This window comes from Bombina bombina, chromosome 6, assembly GCF_027579735.1.
Source record: "Bombina bombina isolate aBomBom1 chromosome 6, aBomBom1.pri, whole genome shotgun sequence".
Lineage (NCBI taxonomy): Eukaryota > Metazoa > Chordata > Amphibia > Anura > Bombinatoridae > Bombina > Bombina bombina.
This window is the reverse complement of record NC_069504.1, coordinates 376,595,234-376,596,418: the sequence shown is the minus strand read 5'-3', so window position 1 is coordinate 376,596,418 and position 1,185 is coordinate 376,595,234. Positions and strand designations below refer to the sequence as shown.

General features: G+C 35.1%; 1 protein-coding gene across 2 annotated transcripts in view; it reads left to right on the top strand.

Moving 5' to 3' along the window:
• The first annotated feature begins 599 nt into the window (after positions 1-599).
• The window catches only part of RGS14 (regulator of G protein signaling 14), a 239,796-nt gene continuing 239,210 nt past the window's right edge, over positions 600-1,185 (top strand). For both annotated transcript variants that reach the window (XM_053717075.1, XM_053717074.1), the window contains exon 1: positions 600-742. In XM_053717075.1, the coding sequence (XP_053573050.1) occupies positions 698-742 (45 nt within the window). In that variant the 5' untranslated portion in view covers positions 600-697. The remainder of the gene's footprint in view (positions 743-1,185) is intronic.

Below are 1,185 nucleotides of genomic sequence, written 5' to 3'. Positions count from 1 at the left end.
ATTGGTACGCATATTTAACCTTTATCGTCTTAATCTGGTTAGGTGTCATGCCATATAACAGAGATCACAGCAGTTCCTACTCTAATACTAGCTTGCATGTATGAACTCCTGAAGATATGAAGCATATTGCTGATATTTATGAAAGGTGCCTTTCAAGAATTAGTTTTGGTAGGGTTTTGAGTATTAACATTTTATTGCAGGGTAGGATAATTGGCATTCAGATAGGATTAGGGGAAAGACAGGAATCTACTGTTATAGGTTGAAGAATAAATTAAGGTATAAAAATGAGCAGAGATAATGAAATAAGTGGTAGTTATCTTTCATCATATGCTTGTTTTGCCAGTTATGAATGCACTCATTAAGTAATATTACTTTTCACTAAATCTACAAAAGCTGACAGACCATTGGTGTGTATTTTATATTTTTGCTCTGTTTTCAAGTTTAAGTTACAATAACAATTTTGCATGTTGAGGAAGAGGTTTTCTTCAACTGTGATCCCCACTTCCTGCTGTGGTCAGGTTTCCGTGGTAACTCTTCCTGTGGTTTCAATGAAAAGAGGTAGTATGGCTATTGAGGATGCTGAAGACTGATAGAGATAGGGTGGTTCTCTTTTTCCACCTAGTTCCTACTGTCATTTTAAAAAAAGCAGTACTGCAGTGATCCAAACAATGACATTTTGCACAGAGTATATGTCGGGATGCTAGGGAAAATGAAATACTTGGATGTTCCTAATGGCAGGATGGTAAGTGAGTCATCAGATGATTTGTAACAGATTAAATAAGTGCAGATGTGTGATTGACATTAAAGGAAATTAATATTGGTTATGTATGTTGTACTTTCTGCCCACACAGAGCTCAACGACTCAGTAAATGTTAATTAGTTCTTGCCTAAAGTGAGTTAAAAAGGAAAATTTAAAATGTAAGTTTAGACCAGGGGGATTTATGCACTTTAGTTATTAAAGATGTTGAGTTCTTCGTTTGCTCCTTCCTATTATGTCAATGATTGGCAAATTCCTTGTGCAAGCTTGTGTATTTGAGTAAATGTGTTATGAACATACATAAACAAAAAGTGATAATACATTTGCATATGGAGTCACAATATTGTGTGCTACTCTGCAGGAAAGATGTCCACAAGGTGGGTAAATATACCTGCAATATTCTGAAATACCATGGGCATATTACTTTT